Source organism: Myotis lucifugus, unplaced genomic scaffold, assembly GCF_000147115.1.
Source record: "Myotis lucifugus unplaced genomic scaffold, Myoluc2.0 scaffold_347, whole genome shotgun sequence".
Taxonomy (NCBI): Eukaryota; Metazoa; Chordata; class Mammalia; order Chiroptera; family Vespertilionidae; genus Myotis; species Myotis lucifugus.
The window spans coordinates 754,846-773,339 of NW_005871395.1; the positions used below are offsets into that span (position 1 = coordinate 754,846).

At 44.4% G+C, this 18,494-nt stretch overlaps 1 protein-coding gene across 1 annotated transcript in view; it reads right to left on the reverse strand.

Moving 5' to 3' along the window:
• The window catches only part of SLC26A8 (solute carrier family 26 member 8), an 81,228-nt gene extending 73,300 nt beyond the window's left edge, over positions 1-7,928 (reverse strand). Inside the window, exons 1-2 of the mRNA XM_023764782.1 lie at positions 7,862-7,928; positions 6,336-6,522 (exon numbers count right to left, since the gene is read on the reverse strand). Of these exons, the coding sequence (XP_023620550.1) occupies positions 6,336-6,522; positions 7,862-7,928 (254 nt within the window). The remainder of the gene's footprint in view (positions 1-6,335; positions 6,523-7,861) is intronic.
• Positions 7,929-18,494: the final 10,566 nt, after the last annotated feature.

Sequence of the window (18,494 nt, forward strand, 5' to 3'; positions counted from 1 at the left end):
TTCGCTGTCACCCACCCCTAGTTCTCTGTTTTAGCCTGGGGGCCCGGCCCTGATCAGGCAATCAGGGCCTGCTAGCTGTGGGGAGAGACCAGGAGGTTGGCCGGCAGGCTCCATCGGCAATCGGGGCCTGTGGGCTGGGGGCAGCTCCTGCATTGAGTGTCTGCCCCCTGGTGGTCAGTGCGCATCAAAGTGACCGGTTGTTCCGGTTGTTTCATTGTAAGAGTTTCTTAGGCTTTTATATATATAGATAGCCACGATGGACACAACCTAGGTGTCCATTGATAGAGGAATGGATAAAGACATGATGTAATGGACTATTACTCAGATATATAAAAAAATGAAATCTTGCCATTTGTGACAATATGGATGGCAACATTGTATTATGCTAAGTGAAATAAGTCAGACAGAAAAAGGCAAATACCACATGATTTCACCTGTATGTAGAATCTAAAAAAAAACCCCACAGAAACAAACAAACAAAACAAAACAAAAACAGACTCACAGAAACAGAGGCAAACTGATCGTTGCCAGAGGGGAGGTGACTAGAGGGGTGGGTGAAAAAGGTGAAGGGGAATATCTATATATATAAAAGCCTAAGCGACGGTTCAATCATTTGACTGTTCAACTGTTCAATCAGTAGCTATGACGTGCAATGACCACCAGGGGGTAGACGCTCAAAGCATAGGCATGGAAACATGGAACAGACTGATGAATCTCAGAGGGAAGGAGGGAGAGGGGAGGGCGGGAAGAGATTAACCAAAGATCTGATATGCATACTAGAGGCCCGGTGCACAATCATTCATGCACTGGTGGGGTCCCTTGGCCTGGCCTTCGGGGATTGGGCAGAAACCGGCAGTCTGACATCCCCCGAGGGGTCCCGGATTGTGAGAGGGTGCAGGCCAGGCCGAGGGACTCCACTGGTGTTACGAATCCTGGGGCCTCTAGTAGTCAATAATACTGTGGTAACGTTGCCTGGGGACTTAGTAAGGTATCTAAATGTCAAATCACTATGTTGTACACTGGAAACTAATATAATACTGTATACCAACTATTATAAGAAAAATGAGTAAATCCTCACAATCACCTTATGAAGTAGGTGCTATTACCATCACCATTTACAGGTGAGGAAACTGAGGCACAGTTGGGTTGGATAGCTTACCTAAGGTCACACAGCTTGGAAGCAGCAGAACTGGGATTCAAAACCAGGCAATCCGGCTTCTCAGTCTTGCTCTTAACCACAGTGCCTTTCAGGTTAAAATTCAGAAGTGGATATAACTGTGTGTTTAGAAGTAGGGACTAAGAACTGCTATAAAAGCCCATGCGAGGCAGAACTGGTCAGATTTAAATGTCCAAGGCCTGGGCAGGGGGAGGAGTGTTAGAACCTGCTTAGGATGAGGGATAAGTCAGGAAAAGACTATCCTTTTATAGAGACAAAGCCAAAGTGGCCCCCAAATGCCCTCTTTAATATATTCTGATCCATCATGGAGCAGAGAAAATGAGAGTAGTGGTGTAAGACTGGGAGGGGCATCCAAGACCGCAACTTGCAAAAGGCAGGATATGGATAAAGGAGAATGCCTCAGAGAGAAGGAAGTCTGCAAGAGGGCTGTGTGGAGGCCTTCCTCATTTGTCACCCAACACATGCCAATTGTGGGTGATAAATCCAGAGTGTGAGTAGGGCAGCTTGAGTAATTAGGGTTAATATCATGATGTAGGTCACAAAAAAGGGTTCCTAACCATAGGTCTATGGACCCCCTGAGACTCTAAATTCATGGGATATGTGAATTTAGAAGAAAATATATCGTTTGTTATACTTACTAACTTCCTAATTGAAATTGAGCACTTCTTTCAAATTATGAATGTTAACAACAAACCAGAGTAGTATAGCAGAACTTGATTTTGTCACCAATAGAAATCACAAACATTTTCATATTACATTAAAATTGCTGCAGATATATTAAAGTATCATTTATATTCATCACTACTTTGAAATTATGATAGCTACTAGGTCCACATTATTAAATAACATAATTTTGGGATTTTTCATATTTTGATAAACTATGTTTAGAAAAACTGGTTTCCTTTAAAATTTTACTAGAGGCCTGATGCATGAAATTCATGCAAGAGTAGACCTTCCTTCCCCTGGCTGCCAGCACCAGCTTCCCTCTGGCACCTAGGACCTGGGCTTCCCTCACAACCCTGGCTTCGTCCGGAAGGTCATCTGGAAGGATGTCTGGTCTAATTAGCATATTATGCTTTTATTATTATAAATGTATTTTATGCATTGAAAAAAACTCTGACCAAGACCGTTCAATGGGAAAAGAACAGTATCTTCAATAAATGGTGCTGGGAAAATGGGATATCCACATAGCTAGGAATAAAGTTGGACCCTTACTTTACACCTTACAAAATTAACTCAAAATTATTGGATCAAGGGTCTAAATTTAAGAGCTGAAACTATAAAACTCCTAGAAGAACATATAGGGGGAAATCTTCATGATCTTGGATTTTACAACAATTTCTTATGTATGACACCAAAGTCACAGGCAACAAAAGAAAAAATAGATAAATTGAATTTCATTAAAATTAAAAACTGTTGTACACCAAAGGACACAATCAACAGAGAAAAAAGACAACCTACAGAATGGAAGAAAATATTTGCAAATTACATATCTGATAAGGGTTTGACATTCAGAACATATAAAGAACTCCTACAACTCAACAACAGAAGAAAAACAACCTAATTTTTAAAAGGGCAAAGGAAGTAAGTAGACATTTCTCTAAAAAAGGTACACAAATGACCAAGAAGCACATGAAAAGATGTTCATCATATTTAGTTATGATGAAATGGTAAAACAAACAAACAAGCAAAACCCACAGTGAGATACCACTTCACACCTACTAGGATGTCGATAATTTTTTTAATGATAGATAACAAATGTTGGAGAGGATATAGAGACACTGGAATATTTCTACATTGCTGGTATGAATGTACAATGGTGTAGCTGCTGTAAAAATGTCTGGCAGTTCCTCAAAAAATTAAACATAGAATTACCACATGATCCAACAATGCTACTCCTAGGTACATACCTAAAAGAATTGAAAACAGGGACTCAACAGAGACTCCAATGCCAATATTCATGGCAGCATTATTCACAATAACCAAAACATAGAAACCACCCAAGTGACCACCAACAGATGAATGGATAAACAAAATGTGCTGTCTACATATAATGGCATATTATTGGCCATAAAATGAAGTACTCATTCGTGCTACAACATGGACAAGCCTCAAAAACACTATGATAAGTGAAATAAACCAGACATGAAAGACAAGTATTGTGTGGTTCCACTTAAATGAAATATCAAGAAAAGGCAATTCATAGAGACAGAAAGCAGAAGAGAGGTTACCAGGGCTGGGGGAGGGGAAAGTGGGGAGTTATTGCTTCACAGGTACAGAGTTTCTGTTTAGGTGATGAAAAGTTTTGGAAACAGATAGTGGTGATAGTTACACAATATTGTGAATGTCATGAATGCTGATTTGTACACTTAAAAATAGTTAAAACAGCTAATTTAGTGTTATCTACTTATATAAAAACCATGGGTGGTGTTCATCGCATCCATAAGAACCGCCGCGACCAAGTGGAAGGAAGTCAGTCCTGCAGGGGTTGTCTTGGCAATGGCTGCACCCTCCCCCAAGCTGTTTCCCGGAGCTGTTTCCTATAAGGGCGGGTTTGAGGCAGGAACCCGCCCTCGGAGCGTGGAGGCAGATCTTTCTAAAATGTGCCGCGCACCAGCACGGCCAGGGGTGAACCTGAGTTGGGGCGGCTGAAAGGCTTAGAAAAGACAGACAAGAGAATGAAAGCCGGGTCTCAGTGGGACGCTGATTCTCTGAGAGACAGCGACCATGCCCACAGCCATGCCTTTAATTTATAGCAGATGCTACGAGGCAAAGTAAGGGTGTGACCAAGATGTTTACAACATTCTCCTGAGTTTCAATCCTACTCAACTACAGGCACCTAAACTCTATCAAGCCTACATCACTCAGGCACGTGGGGCCACGTGTTTGGACCATAGGTTCAAGCTTACAACTATAGCTGTTGGCTATAATTGTGCTGGGAGGGCCCTGCCCTCCTAACTGGGACTTGCACGTGGCAATGAGAGGACCGTGCCCTCTCATCAGTCCAAGGCTTGAACCTGTCCAAAACACTGTAGTGGCTCCCCACAATAAAGTTTTAATTCTGTTTCTTTGTTACTGATGTTGTGGCCCCACCCCATAACAAAGAAACAATTTCCAGAGGATGAGGCCCAGGAATCAGGATTTTAACAAGATTCCCAGGTGATTCTAATGTGCAGCCAAGGTTGAGAACCACTGCTATAGATAATATTAAAAATATATCTAAACGTGCAATTCTTTGTCCAAAAAATGAGCATGTTCAAAAATTAAATGAAGAAAATTTGGATATACTCGATGGAGATTTTCACACATATTTGAGTGATGATTCCATTGATTCCACAGATGATGCTGAAAAGGAAAATTTTCCCATCGAATTTCTTAATAGTATTACTCCTTCGGGAATGCCGTGTCATAAATTAAAATTGAAAGTGGGTGCAATCATCATGCTATTGAGAAGTCTCAATAGTAAATGGGGTCTTTGTACCAGATTTATTATCAAAAGATTACGACCTAACATTATCGAAGCTGAAGTATTAACAGAATCTGCAGAGGGAGAGGCTGTTCTGATTCCAAGAATTAATTTGTCCCCATCTGACACTGCCTCCCATTTAAATTGATTCGACGACGGTTTCCCGTGATGCCAGCATTTGTGATGACTATTAATAAATCACAAGGACAAACTCTAGACAAAGTAGGCATATTCCTACCTGAACCCATTTTTGCTTTCTCTCGAGTTTGAAGAGCATGTGATGTTACAGTTAAAGTTCTAAGTACTTCATCACAAGGGAAATTAGTCAAGCACTCTGAAGTCAAGCACTCTGAAAGTGTTTTCACTCTTAATGTGGTGTACAGGGAGATATTAGAATAAGTTTAATCACTTTATCAGTCATTGTTTGCATCACTGTTGTTTGTATATCATGTTTTTGTTGTTTTCATATCATGTTTTTGTCATTTTATATCATGCCTCTGTTGTTGTTATATCCTTTTGTTACTGTTTATTTATTAATAAATTTATATATTATTTTCATATACATTTTACTAATTTCCTTTCGTCTCTCACACTCCTATTATAGAGAAAGGGCAAATAGCAATATGAAAATATCTCTGCTAATTAATCCCCTTTTTAAAAAAATATATTTTATTGATTTTTTACAGAGAGGAAGGGAGAGGGATAGAGAGTTAGAAACATCGATGAGAGAGAAACATCGATCAGCTGCCTCCTGCATACTCCCCACTGGGGATGTGCCCGCAACCAAGGTACATGCCCTTGACCGGAATCGAACCCAGGACCCTTGAGTCCGCAGGCCGATGCTCTATCCACTGAGCCAAACTGGTTAGGGCAATTAATTCCCTTTTAATGTGCATAAATTTTGTGCACTGGACTACTAGTATGTTTTATATCACAATTAAAAAAAAAGAGTAAAAAGAAATTATGCAGAGGTTCATAAGCTTTACCAGATTGCTAAAAGTTTCACAGCACAGAAACAGGTGAGGCGCCTCTGAACTGCAGAGCCTGCATGGTCACAGTGGGTATCACAGGAGGTGGGTCCCATGTTGATGACCACAAGTACTACGTGGGCACAGCTGGGTATGAGTTTAGAAGGATGTCATTCTCTGTCACTAATTAGTCCATCATGGTTGCTTTTGGTTGTTGTTGTTAAGAGACTGGTAATGGTGGTCAATCAAACAATGGATTTACTAAATATCATCCCTAGATGCTGTGGGGGACATCCAAGAAGTTTACAATCAAGAAGGTGCTACAAGCCCTAGGTTTGGCTTAGTGGATAGAGCACCGGCCTGCGGACTGTAGGGTCCCGGGTTCGGTTTCAGTCAGGGACATATGCCTGGGTAGCAGGCTCAATCCCCACTACAGTGCGTGCGGGAGGCAGCCAATCAATGATTCTCTGTCATCATTGATGTTTCTCTCTCTCCCTCTCCCTTTCTCTCTGAAATAAATAAAAAAGTATTTTAAAAAAAGAAGATGCTACAAGACAAAGCACACACACACCAAAAAAACAAACCTGAAGAGAAATCACCCTGTAAACTAAGGGTTCTGATGCCAGGGATTCAGAGGAGGTAGACAGAAATGGGCACCAAAAGGAGTCAAATAGGGGTATGGTGCTGTCAGCTTGGTGGCAGGTAAATGACCACACACACGCACCTGCACTGGATATGGTGTTGGAAGGTGGTGATGTCAATGTCCAAGTTCCCAGAGGAGGCAGACTTCCTTCTGTAATCCTGTTGAAAGGTCTCCTCGTTGTACACATCTCGCTTGACATCATACGAGCAAGAATAATCCCTGTATCTAGAGTCCAAATCCTGATAGCTCCTTGGTGGCTGCATCATTCCTGGACAGGTGGAAACAGACCAAACAGAAAACAATTTTAAAAATATAGACCCCTTTAGTAAAATTTCCATATAATGATACCTTACATTTGCATAACACATTGCAGTATTATAAAACTTCCTCATGTGTTTTATAATTTCATACTCACAACTAGCCTATAAGAAGGCAAAGTGAGAATTAGTCTCATTTTGGAGAAACCAAAGCCCAGAAGTTTAAACAGACTTGACTGTTAAATAATTAGAGTCGGGACTGGAACCCAGGTGTCCTGCTAGGAAGCCCAGTTTTCTTTATATTCGGTTATGTTGTAGGGAAATGAATATGAGGTAAAAGTCAGTATAACCACCAATTTTCACTAAACATGCTAAGGTTAAGTGGTCAGTCAATACAGTGTCTTCTACCTCCTTGATGGGGATAGTGCACCTATCATTATCCCTTTACCTTTCCTGTTCTTCCTAGCAACTGCTTATCTATTTGACCATTGTCTGATTCCCATACTAAAATGTTAGTCTAAGAGGTGGGACTTTGACTGTTCATGGCTGTATTCTCAGAGCCCAGAATAGTGCCTGACACTTAGTATGACCTCAACAAATATTTCTGAAATGACTACATAGTATCCAGTTAGCGGCATCGTGGTATAGCAGAAAAAGCACTGCACAGGTTCTCAGGAGAATGGGCTTCCGGCCCTGGCTGTTTTCCTAACTAGCTGTCTGATTGGGGGCAAGTTTCTTAAAAAATAAGTTTCAGTTTCCTTGTCCATAAAATGACATGGTTGGACCAAATGATATCTAAGGGCCACTTTAAGCTTTAAAACTCTGGTTTTAAACTCTAGAGACAATGAGGAGGAGGAGGAGTTAATGATGGATATAAATCCACTTCTGAAAGAAAATAGAACCATTCTTGATCATCTGTGTTTTTAAATAACAAAAAAGGCATAAAATCTAAAATTCTTCCACATAGCTCCACCAGTGTGGCTCAGTGGTTGAGGTCAAGCCATGAATCAAAAGGTCATGGTTCAATTCCCGGTTGGGACACATGCCCAGGTTTTGGCTCGATCCCCAGTGCAAAAGGCAGCTAATCAATGATTCTCTCTCATCATTGATGTTTCTATCTCTCTCTCCCTCTCCTTTCCTCTCTCTCCCTCTCCTTTCCTCTCTGATGTCAAATAAATAAGTAAATAAATAAATAAAATTCTTCTACATAAATAAAAAAGTATATATATATATATATATATATATATATATATATATATATATTTATGAGGTAAAAATCATATCTCTCTATATAAAAGCCCAGCGACCATTACGGTGGAATGACTGGAACGACCAGTCACTATGACGCGCCAGCCGCAGGGGCCACCACCAGCGCCGCTGCCAAGCCTGAGGGCCCCGGGGCCAGTTGCGTGGCCATCGCCAAGGCACTGGTAAAGAATGAGTAGGTGGCCAGCGTGAGCGTGCAGCTTGAGATGAAGGCTCTGTGGGACAAATTTAATCAGTTGGGCACCAAGATGATCATCACCAAGGCTGGCAGGTCAGGGTGCCCTTCTCCCTGCGGTGACCCTCCCCACATGGCACCAGTCTTGGGCAGCAGGCTTTGGCCCAATCCATGCGAGCGAGACTGAGAAGCGGGGGTAGGGGGACGTGGCCTGGCCACCTGTGGGTCCCTCTCCGCATGGGCCAACTCCTTCACTCTCCGAGTCCCGGCTCTAGCGACAGCCGCCTGGCGTGCCAGGCTGGAGGGTACTGCTGGGAAGGCCAGGAAGGTGGCAGAGAGAAACCCTGTGGACTTTCCGCCCAACCAGCAGTCCAGGACCCGGCACCACCAGAAATGGACCAGCTCAGAGCATACCAAGCTTGTGGAAAAGGCAGCTGCCTGTGAGGGGCCTTGCTACCAGCTGGCTCCTGGTGGATCCCACCTCAAAGGAAACTCGGTCTTTGGTTCCTTAGTTCAGTCTATCCTGGCTAAAGAGGAGCAGCTGGGCACATTTTAGGGGAGAATGAAGACTCTAAAGCAGTGTGTTCTGTTCCGTGGAGATTGCTACCCACTTGTCTTAGGCCTAAATTCCGGGTGATTGTGGGGCCTGACTCTGCCACTGGGGCCTGCGTTTTCCAATTGGCCTGTATTTGTTGTAAGGGCCCAGAGAGAAGAAGGGGAACACGTTTTTCCATGCAACGGATTTGACCAACAGACAAAGGCAAGTGCCGGGCTGTGTCTAATGTACACACAGAGACACCAGCTCTGAGTCCGCCTGGCCAAAGGGAGCTCAGGGCCTGTTTGCAGAGCCTTCTGGTAGTTTCTGTTTCCTTGTGGAGGCCATCCTCCCTGGGAAGCCTGGGGCCCATGCTCAGCTCCAGCTCAGTGGGTCTTCTCCAGGCCCCTCCCTCTGGCCGGCCCTGCCCCTGAGTGCCCCCCCAATTAGGGGTGTGGTTGGCCTACCTCCCTCATCCCCTCCCCCCGCCGGCTTGACCCTGATTGGCCCCCATCAGGGTGGGCTGGCTGTACCCCACCCATGCACAAATTTGTGCACTGGGCCTCTAAAATATATATATACTAGAGGTCTGGTGCATGAAATTCATGCACTGGAGGGGGGTCCCTCAGCCCGGCCTGCCCCCTCTCACAGTCCGGGAGCCCTCAGGGACAGGAGGCGACCCAGAATTCAGGGGAACTACACCCCATCACACCTCTGCTACTGCCACTGCCAGCAGCTCAAGCCTTGGCTGGCCCTGGTTACCTGAGCCTCGGACGGCCGTGGTGGCTGGGCAGCCACCATCCAAGGCTTGCCTGGGCCTTGGGCCAGCCCTGTGCGGCTGGGGGGCTGAGGGGACTGTGGGTCTCTGGAGGCAGGCATGTGGAGCAGCCTGCTGCCCTGGTGGGGCTGAGGGGACTGGGCACCACCATCTTGTGGCTGTGGGTGCTGCCATCTTTGAGGGCAGAGCAGTCAATTGGCATATTCCCTTCTTATTGGCTGTGGGCGCCGCCATCTTTGAGGGCGGGGCAGCAATTAGCATATTCCCTCTTTATTAGATAGGATATATATGAGGCCCAGTGCACAAAAATTTGTGCATTGGCAGAGGGGGGTCCCTCAGCCCAACCTGTGCCCTCTCACAGGCTGGGACCCCTCAGGAGATAACCACCTGCTGGCTTAGGCCCGCTCCCCGGGTGGCAGATGGCAGGCTCGATCCCGTGGTGCCTGCCCCGCCTCCTGGGTCGCAGATGGCAGGCCTGGATGGTGGTGGGCCAGGCGGCGGACCGCGCTGCCCTGCCCTGCCACCCCAGGTTGCAGATGGCAGGCCCGGATGGCGGTGGGCTGGGTGGCAGCTCACGCTGTGCCACCCCACCTACAGTATGCAAATTTAATGGCCATCTTTGTTGGTTAATTTGCATACTCTTCTGATTGGTTGATGGGAGTAGCGAAGGTATGGTCAATTAGCATCTTTGTCTTTTATTAGTGTAGATATATATATATATATATTAGAAGTCCAGCGCATGATTCAAAATCGTGTGGTGCTGACCACCCTCTGGTCCGGCCCTGCAGCAGCCACAGCCACTGCTGGTCCAGCCCTGCCTCCCTTTCCGGCCTTTGAAGCAGCCGCGGCCGCAGGTGCACGGAGGCCCCTGCCACCCCGCCCCCAACGCTGTGCGCACAACCTCCTCCTGTCTGGTCGAACCATTACGGCATCCTAGTTAATTAGCATATTTAGCGGAGTGACACCAATTTGCATATATATATATATATATATATATATAAGTGATACCTTGCATTCGCATAGTACACTGCAGTTTTATAATAACTATAAAATATATAGGTAAACACAAAGTATGTAGATTATATAAATAGTTCTTTTTTTTTTAAATCCTCACATGAGGATATTTTTCCATTGATTTTTTTAGAGAGAGTGGAAGGGAGGGGGAGAGACAGACAGAGAAATACTGATGTGAAAGAGGCATATCAATTGGTTGCCTCCTGCAGGGTCTCTGATGGGGGTGGGGATCAAGCCTGCAACCAAGGTATGTGCCTTTAACCAGAATCGAATCCATGACCCTTTGTTCTTCGTGCTGGCGCTCTATTCACTGAGCCAAACCGGCTACGGCCAAATAGTTCTTTAATAGGTGAGGCTGCAAACAAGTTTAATGCATCATCAACTTTGCTTTCCTTCAGAATGATCGAGTATCAACATCATTATCATCGCCAACATTTATAGAGCACTCACTATATGACAAGCATTGCACTAAATTTTTTTCATGAGTTTTTTCATTTAATTCCCATAATAACCCAAGTATTACTGTTACCCCTATTTTATAGGTGATAAAACTGAGGTTTTAGAAAAATTAAATAATTGGGCTATAGTTACATATTGTATTTTTACCCTTAAAGCGCTGGGTATCACTGGTGTGCTATATAATACATATGAACTAAAAATCACAAATTCTATAAAGAAGTGAGAATGTTGTTAGGGAATATCAAAGATGGAAGAGGTATTTCACAATGTATCACTTAAGAGAATTAGGACTTCATGTCTTTTACAGAAAAACAAACAAACAAGTAGAACTGTCCATTAATACATTTCCCCTCCCCCCTTATAGCAATATTGACCCAGTTTTGTTTCGTTTTACAATGTAACTTTACAGTAAAATTCCATTACTAGAATATATCTCTTTCTGGCATCTAAAAAAGCCTAATTAACCTGCTAACAATATTGAGATTATAGTAACTGCCATCCTGGGTTGGATCCAGGGTCTAAAATCCAGCATTTTGTTTCCAAAAGTGGCACTAAGGCCAGGTTGGTGAAAAGCTGGCAATGTGTGAACATCAAGGACCGTGGGAACAGTGGGACTCAGGGGGCAGCGGCAGCCACTCAGCTCCAGCAATTGTTGTCATGGGTCATGTTGGGCCCAGCATGGCCGGATCTGACCTTTTCCAAGAGAAGCCGTAATTCCAGAGTTTATGTGAAGTCTTCTGACTTTTAAATGCTGTCAATTACTTTACATATTTTTAAAACCATTGTACACATCTAATAAACACCTCTGCAGGCTGGATTTAGCCTGTGGACCTCCATGTGTGACTTCTGTATCAAAGGCCTTGTTACTGAAGACACACACACACACAAAAAAAACCCTCATCTCCTCCCATCACAAATTAGTTTATCCTCCAAGAATTTTCCTCTCTTCCAAAGCTGAAGTATTTATATTTTCTGTTGTCGTACCCTTTGGAGGTATCATATCCCATGAGTTCATTTATAGAAAGTAGTATTTCATTATACTGTCTTCAATCTACATCATTTCTATTCAAAAAATGGCTTTCAGACTAGACTAGACTAGGACTTAGTAAGTTTGTCTGCTTTTATTTTCACAATTTTATAAATTCCTACCATATATAATCTTGGTCTTCATTTGTTTCTAACTAAAGAATACTGTTTCACTTGTGGTCAATTAATTTAGTGTTCCACAAACACTTACTGAATGCTAGGTGCTCTGAGGATACAAAAACTCTACAGTTTACTAAAATAAAAATATGGTGCTCTGAGAGTTTAGAAATAAGAAATACAGGAATTGCCCTAGCCGGTTTGGCTCAGTGGATAGAGCGTCGGCCTGCAGACTGAAGGGTCCCAGGTTCAATTCTGGCGAAGGGCACATGCCTGAGTTGCGGGCTCAATCACAAGTAGGGGGTGTGCAGGAGACAGACGATCAGTGATTCTCTCTCATCATTGATGTTTCTATCTCTCCCTTCCTCTCTGAAATGAATAAAGAAATAAAAATAAATAAATACGGAATTAACAGTTATTGCTGCCTGCCATGCGCAAGGTTCTTCACACATCATCTCAAGAGATAGGTACTATTTTCCTGATAATGATTATATTCATTTTACTGATGAATTTAGTGATGTCCTCAGAGTCCTACAATTACTAGTAAATAGCAGAGCCAGGATCTGAACTTGGTCTTTCTGATTCCAAAATAGATACCACATCCTAATACCATTGTGATCTCCTACAGAGTGGAGTTAATAATCCCAACCCAGAGGGATGAGGAAGACCTCCTGGGAGAGATATGATTTGAGCTCTGCTCTGTCCAAACTGGGGGCAGGGAGGAGAATAAGGTATTTTAGGAATAGGATAGGATAAATGTCAGAGATAATAAAATAATAAGGCAAAAAAAATTTTTTAAAGATAATAAGGCAAGTAATTCAATAGATTTTAGTAAAGTCAATGATAAGCCCAAAAAAGTAGGTTGAGGCCTATTGTCAGAGGGTCTTGAATGCTTGGTTCAACCTGGACGTTTCAGCTATTGAAAGTGTTTGAGCAGATGTAGTCATGTGCACAGAGACATGCTTTGGGAAAACAAGTATGTTAATGGTATGGTCTAGAGCTATGCTGTCCAAGACAGTAGCCATTGGCTACTTGTGGCTATTTAAATTTAATTTAATTTAATTTAAATAAAAATTTCAATTCCTCAGCCACACTAGCTACATTTTCTTATTTTTAAAATATGTTTTTTATTGATTTTTTTTTTTTTAGAATGAGAGGAAAGAAGAGGGATAGAGAAATAGAAACATTGATGAGAGAGAAACATCATTGATCAGCTGCCTCCTGCATGCCCCCTACTAAAGATTGAACCCGAAACCCGGGCATGTGCCCTGACCAGGAATCAAACTGGTGACCTCTTGGTTCCTGGGTCGATGCTCAACCACTGGGCCACACTGGCCAGGAACACTAACTACATTTCAAGTGATCAACAGCCACACATGGCAAGGGTTACCATACTGGACATAAATCATTTTCATAATCACATTAAGTTCTACTGAATAGTACTTGGAGTTAGAAGAGACCAAGCTAAAAAGACCAGTTTGAGACTATTACTATTACCTCTAGGGGAGAGGTAACCAAATCATAACTCATGGGACCATAGTGAGGATGTCTAGAAGGGGCAGGTGGAAGGCCGTCTGTAAAGGGCTCATCCTATGACTAGCTAAAGGCAATAAAGAAAAACACATGATTTCCGTATTGGGTTTCTTTTTTTTAGCAGTCTTCCCCGGACTTTCTCCAGTTCCATTAAGTCTTTCTTGATTTCACAGAAGCCCTCATGATTCATTTGCATGCACCAGCAGAACCCTTTCCTTTCCCAACAAGGTACAATGACCAGAAGCTCCTACTGACAAGTGGCAGGTGCACTTTGGTGTGGAGAAGGTGATGCATCACAGAAAAAAGTCATCCAAACCACACTGATGGGAAAGTGACCTTTCAGCCAAGACACAACACAAGAGGGAGCGACACAATGACTCCTGAGCAGTGTTAGTGTGATGGCCTCTGCACATAGTGAGAGCAGCAACATGCTACGCTCTGCCTGTAATCTTGAAGATAAATATCTACTCAGAAAACAATTCTCTGATGCTTCCTGCTATCAGACAAAATATTTAAGTGGATGAACCGTGGGTCTGAACTACTTTAGGTTTCATTTTGTAATTTCATAAATGTGACATAATTTGGGGTATCTGGATTTACTACTAACGAATAGAAATTAGTTTGATCTCTGTTGTCCACACTCTGTCCCTACATAAACAGCATCACCATCCCCTGGGAACTAGGTTAGAAATGCAGATTCTCGGGCCCTGATTAATCAGAAACTCTAAGGATGGGCCAGCAGTCTTGTTTAGGAAGGCCTCCGGGTGACTCTGCTACACAATAAAGTATGTGAACCACTGCAAACATAGCCAATCACCTTTTTCAGTCTCTCCATGCTAAAATGGGGACACTGTTATAATACAGGCACTTTTGACCTAGCTCCTTTATCCTCTAAAGATGCCTACCTACCCAGCCACCCATTGATTCGCTTACAAAATGTGTTGAAAGTATTTTAAAAGCCAAGAATAACTATTTTAAATGCAACCCAATAAATGTGAAATCCTGAGCCTTAGTTTAATTTCAAGAATCTTTCCCACAATATTGTCATCTTTCCTGTTCTCTTAATCATGGGAAGGTAAATTTCACTTCCAACATTTCAAAATAAGCACTTGGAATTTCATCAGAAACAGCCTGTCACCTACTTTTTTTTTTTTTTTTTTTTTTTTTTTACTTTTTAAAATGGGGAATGTATGTGGAATGTATGTGGAATATGGAAGAGGCACAAGCAAAGAGCTTTCAATGTCCTTCTGTCTCTGTCTGGTGGCTGGGGAAGAGCAGCGCCCATGGAGCTGACCAATGGGCACAGAAACAATGATCTTGGGGGACAGGTAGGGTGTGCTGCAGAGAACTCATCGGGGTGGGGATGTTGGAGAAGGCTTCGGGGAACACTGATACATCGATAGGATTTGATTAGAAGAGAAAGGGGTTCAGGGGGTGGGGGTGGAAGTGGGGGCTCAGTCGGGGGGACAGAATGAACAGCAGTGACCTGTGAAAGCAGGAGGCACGCTGCCGGCCGTGGCGTCTCAGGAGGAGATGGACGGTTGTGGGGTGAGGCCCGGGCAGCGGACTGGTCCTGGGGCTTTTGACCAATCAGACCGACGAGTTTGAAAGGATGCAGCTTGCAAAACGCACGCATCTGCCACGGCCATTCCCCGCGGCCTTTCAGCAGCGGAGACAATGCCTCTGGGAGAAGCTGCCAGGAACCACCGTCATTCATTCCACAGATTTGGACTGAGCGCCCGCGACGTGCCGGCCCTGCGGCTGACGGCGCCCCCGCCCGGGACGTGGACCTGCCACCGGGACGCGGGCGCCCCGACCCGCTCCAACCCGCAGCCCCGGCGCCCGGCTCTCCCGCAGCGGCTCACCGGCTCCTCGGCGGGGGGCGCAGTGGGCGCCGGGTCCCAGCAGCTACGGCCGGGCTGGCGGCGCTGCCCGCGGTCGCCGGCGGTTCCCGAGCCGTTGCGGCCGAGCCCGCGGGCGTTCCGGCGGGCGGGCGACAGGAGTGGGGCGAGGTGGGGGAGCATGGGCAGCGGGGGTGGGGTCCTGGGCCGCCCCCCCCATACCTGGGCGTGGAAGCCCCTCACCTGTGCCACCCAGGTTTGACCACTGGTTTGACTACTCTTTCTTTTCAGAGAGGAAAGAAGAGGGAGAGAGATAGAAACATCCATGATGAGAGGGAACCATTCATCGGCTGCCTCCTGCTCGCCCCACCTTGGGGATGGAGTCTGCAACCCCGGCATGTGCCCGGACCGGGAATGGAACCATGACCTCCTGGTTCATAGATGGACATTCAGCCACTGGGCCACGCCCGGGGGCTGACCACTGCTCTTGATGGAGGGCCCACCTGATGCCAAGCCTCGGCCCGCACCTCACAGACAGTAACTCACTTGTCTCCCCACAACCACATCAGGCCAGAAGAGGCCGAGGCAATGGAGGCTAGAGGGCCCCACAAGCTGGCTCCCCCCACTGGGGGACACTGCTGCCCAGGCCTCCGGCTCTGCTCTCTCCCTTGACCTGCCTTAACCTCCTCCTTCGAAGCTGTGGGCGAAAGGGGCCACATGCTAGTCTGACAAGCTCAGGGAAGGCCTGCTTGGCCGCCGTGCAAACTCAGACCTAAGTTAGCCACAAAAGATGGTCTGAAATAAAAAGTTTTTAACGAAAAGCAATTTATGGTGAGTAGTCATGTCCTAGGTCGGTATCTTTCCTGACAATCTCCACCTTAACTAAGCCTGTCTGTTGTCTTCTGGCATCTATGATGACATATTAAAATGTCATAGTAGCCTAGCCGGTTTGGCTCAGAAAATAGAGCCGTGGGCCTGCAGACTGAAGGGGCCTGGGTTTGGTCAAGGGCATATGCCTGGGTGGGGCACATGCCTGGGTTGCAGGCTCACTCCCCAGTAGGAAGCGTGCAGGAGGCAGCCAATCAATTACTATCTCTCATTGATGTTTCAATCTCTCCCTCTCCCTTCCTCTCTGAAATCAATAAAAAAATATATGTTTTTAAATGTCAAAGTAATTTTCCTTTTTCTGGACCCCTCAAAGCACAGGCACTGCTCCGCAGAGACCACAGATCCCCTCATTGCCACTGAGTTCATTGTTGACTGTTAACTGTCCTATACTCACCCGTGTAAAAGAAGTATGTGTCTATCATTTTACTTTTTATCCAATCCCAGAGGTTTCCCTGCTTTGCTTTCTCCAGCCTCCCTAATCTATCACCAGTGGATTTCATGCAACCCACTAATGTCACCTCTTTAGATTGCAATGTATAAAACACTGTAAGACACAAAGCTGCCATTCTCCAGAGCATTATCTCAATCCATTGAGATTCTGCTTCCCCACATTGGCTGGCAGTTTGGCTCACATAAACTCACAAAAATTCTTCACAGGTTTGAATGTTTATTAGGTTAACAAAGCTCAGTCCCAGCCCCTGTTTCTCACTACAGCCTTATGTTTCTGATCAGCCGTTGCAGTTTTACAATTGCTGGATTGCTGTATTCATGTCTAACATAGTATTCACTTTTCCCATTCCTTTTTGTAACTGTCTCTCCCCTATAAAGACAGGGATTTTTATCTTTCATTAACTCCTGAATCATCAATGCCTAAAACTGTGTGGTAGATATAGTAAGTGCCCAAGAAATTTGTGTTGAATGATTGAATGACTGCCCCTCAAGTTAATTGTAAGCTCCATGTAGGCACAACCAAATTTGCTTTTAGATCACCCTTTCATCAGAAATGCCTGGCACCTAGTAGGCATTTAATACATATTTGCTGAATGAGTGAATGTAACGCTCACTCCATCTTTACCCTTTTGGTCACTCTCACCTCATTATCCCAATTTGTTGGATAAATTTATGATTTTCTTAGGATTCCTACTTCCAAGTTTCCTCCCTCATCTCCTTGATTCTCCACTCCAAGCCCTCATTTTTTTTCACAGTCATATTTTTGCTCTCACTTCCTCCTTCAACCTTCATTACTTCTTTGAAAGCTCCCTAACCTGCAGGTTGGCTTGGAACATTTTCAAGCACCATGTGTTTGTAGGCAAGAGAATCCAGGCTAAGCCACATTGAATTAAAAAAAAAAAAAGCTTTGCATGAATCAGGTTTTAGGTTTTCTAATTTTTTTCCTAGAGGAGAACTGAGGATCCTGTATTACCTGTAGTGCAGGTGCTCTGCTGCTGGTGGTGACTAACCACAGTTCAATGGTCATAATTTGTTCAATAAGTATTTATGGAATATCTTTTATGTTCTAGGCCAGGGGTCCTCAAACTACGGCCCGCGGGCCACATGCAAATACAAATATTGTATTTGTCCCCGTTTTGTTTTTTTACTTCAAAATAAGATATGTGCAGTGTGCATAGGAATTTGTTCATAGTTTTTTTTTAAATTATAGTCCAGCCCTCCAATGGTCTGAGGGACAGTGAACTGGCCCCCTGTTTAAAAAGTTTGAGGACCCCTGTTCTAGGCACTGTGTTAGATGCAGGGACAAGATAGGCAAAATCTAAGCATTCCAAGGGATGCATAACACAAAAGAGAATAATCATGGGAAGTGATGAGAATTGGCTTGTACCTTGTTATTTCTTTTAGGGTCCATTCTTCTGCTTATTGTAACAAGCTTGAGCATAGGAGTAGGTTGGTAACAGTGGGGGTAGGCATGGGATTATAATACCTTGCCCATTCATATTTAATATCTTGTTCAGCTTTACAAATGACCCTATTAGGTGGGGATGTAAGAAATGAGTTCTCTTTTGCATTAACTGGAATTAAGGTCTAAGAAAGATCAATTGACTTGCCTAATAAGACCACTCTCTGCCCTGGTCTTCTAACCCTGAGAGGCATGAATTAAATGCTTAACGTCCTCTTCAGTGGAAGTTCTTCAGGGCAGGAGTCCATTTCAAACCCTCAGGGAAGTGTTTTTTGTTTTATTTTGTTTTGTTAAATATATTTGTATTGATTTCAGAGAGGAAAGGAGAGGGAGAGACAGAAACAAGAATGATGAGAGAGGCCCTGGCTGGCTTGGCTCAGTGGAACAGAGCGTCAGCCTGCGGATTGGGGGGTCCTAGGTTCGATTCCAGCCAAAGGCA